The 1339-nt window shown below is 44.1% G+C and overlaps 1 protein-coding gene across 1 annotated transcript; it reads right to left on the bottom strand.

The window, feature by feature from the left end:
- Nucleotides 1-438: 438 nt before the first annotated feature.
- Nucleotides 439-1072, bottom strand: Igkvl15 (immunoglobulin kappa variable like 15). The gene is made up of 2 exons (XM_002729450.5): nt 1002-1072; nt 439-764 (listed from the first exon to the last, which is right to left on the bottom strand). The coding sequence occupies exons 1-2, from the start codon at nt 1048-1050 to the stop codon at nt 439-441; spliced, it is 375 nt and encodes a 124-aa protein (XP_002729496.3). The 5' UTR covers nt 1051-1072.
- Between the last annotated feature and the right edge of the window lie 267 nt (nt 1073-1339).

Raw genomic sequence — 1339 nt, 5'->3', positions numbered from 1 at the left:
TCCTAGTAAGAGCACCAGTGGAAGGGGAAGCCCTGGGTCCTGCTAAGACTGAACCCCCAGTGAACTAGACTGGTTGCGGGAGGGCGGCAATGGGGGGAGGGTTGGGAGGGGAACACCCATAAGGAAGGGGAGGGGGGAGGGAGATGTTTGCCCGGATACCGTGAAAGGGAATAACACTCGAAATGTATATAAGAAATACTCAAGTTAATTAAAAAAAAGATAAAAAAAGAAGCAATCATAAAGGTCTAAATTTTGTTCAGATATGATTAAATTCTAAAGAATATAGGACAGAGCACACATGAGTATCTGTTTATAAAAGCTTGTTTCATTATTTGAGATTTTTCAAAACAAGCTTATAATTCTGTGTTGAGATGTCAGAGAGTTACAGAGAACTAAGAAACAGAGCCTTAGTGAACTGCAACCCCAGGAGGTTTTTGTTCAGCCCTGGAGCACTGTGGGAGGATAATCCTTACTCTGCTGACAGTAATAGGTTGCAATATCATCAGCCTCCACAGGATCGATGGTGAGGGTGAAGTCTGTCCCAGACCCACTGCCACTGAACCTGGCAGGGACTCCAGACTCTAGGTTGGATGCACCATAGATGAGGAGTTTGGGTTGCTGTCCTGGTTTCTGTTGGTACCAGTGCATATAACTAATGCCATAATTATCGACATTCTGGCTGGTTTTGCAAGAGATGGTGGCTCTCTGCTCTAGAGACACAGCCAAAGCAGGAGACTGGGTCAGCACAATGTCACCAGTGGAACCTGGAAGGATAAACACAGATAGGTGTTATATATGATTGAAAACCTTCCCAGTGGAGGACCTTTTAATTGAAATTTTTAAGAATAACTGTAGACATCTCTCTGAGAAGCCAGAAAATCAAGAAAAATGTGAAACGTAAAAGCAACTACAAATGCCCTAATTATATAATCAAAAGCCCAGAGGCATGGAAAGGCATGATGGCCACAAAGGTTGTTTCCAAGACTTCTCTACATCCTCACCTGGAACCCAGAGCAGCAGCACCCATAGCAGGAGTGTGTCTGTCTCCATCTCTGAAAGCTGGAAGAGAAGCTGGTTCTTAGGCTCCTGGCAGCTGCCCTTAAAGGAGCCTGGGCTGTTGTATAACGACTTCATATGCAAATCAGCTCAGCAGAGTGTGTACAGTTGCTCCAGGGGCACCTGGTCCTGTTTAACCCACAGGGAGTTGGTGTCAGCAGAAAATTTACTAGTACATCATGTGTATCTTAAAGGAGACTGAAGGTCTATTTTATTAAATGCATTCTCTGTGGTCTTTCTGAGGTGTTATGGGGAGGATTGCAAAAATAAATGTACTATGTAA

The sequence above is a fragment of the Rattus norvegicus genome, chromosome 19, assembly GCF_036323735.1.
Source record: "Rattus norvegicus strain BN/NHsdMcwi chromosome 19, GRCr8, whole genome shotgun sequence".
NCBI classification, from domain to species: Eukaryota; Metazoa; Chordata; class Mammalia; order Rodentia; family Muridae; genus Rattus; species Rattus norvegicus.
The sequence above is the reverse complement of the archived record's forward strand: the minus strand, read 5'-3'. Positions and strand labels throughout refer to the sequence as shown.

Bases quoted from the DNA above. Each gene is read 5' to 3' on its own strand.
- Igkvl15 (XM_002729450.5), bottom strand. From the start codon at position 1,050: ATGGAGACAGACACACTCCTGCTATGGGTGCTGCTGCTCTGGGTTCCA. The intron at 765-1,001 runs GTGAGGATGTAG...TTATCCTTCCAG, and splicing joins GCTGCTGCTCTGGGTTCCAG to GTTCCACTGGTGACATTGTG.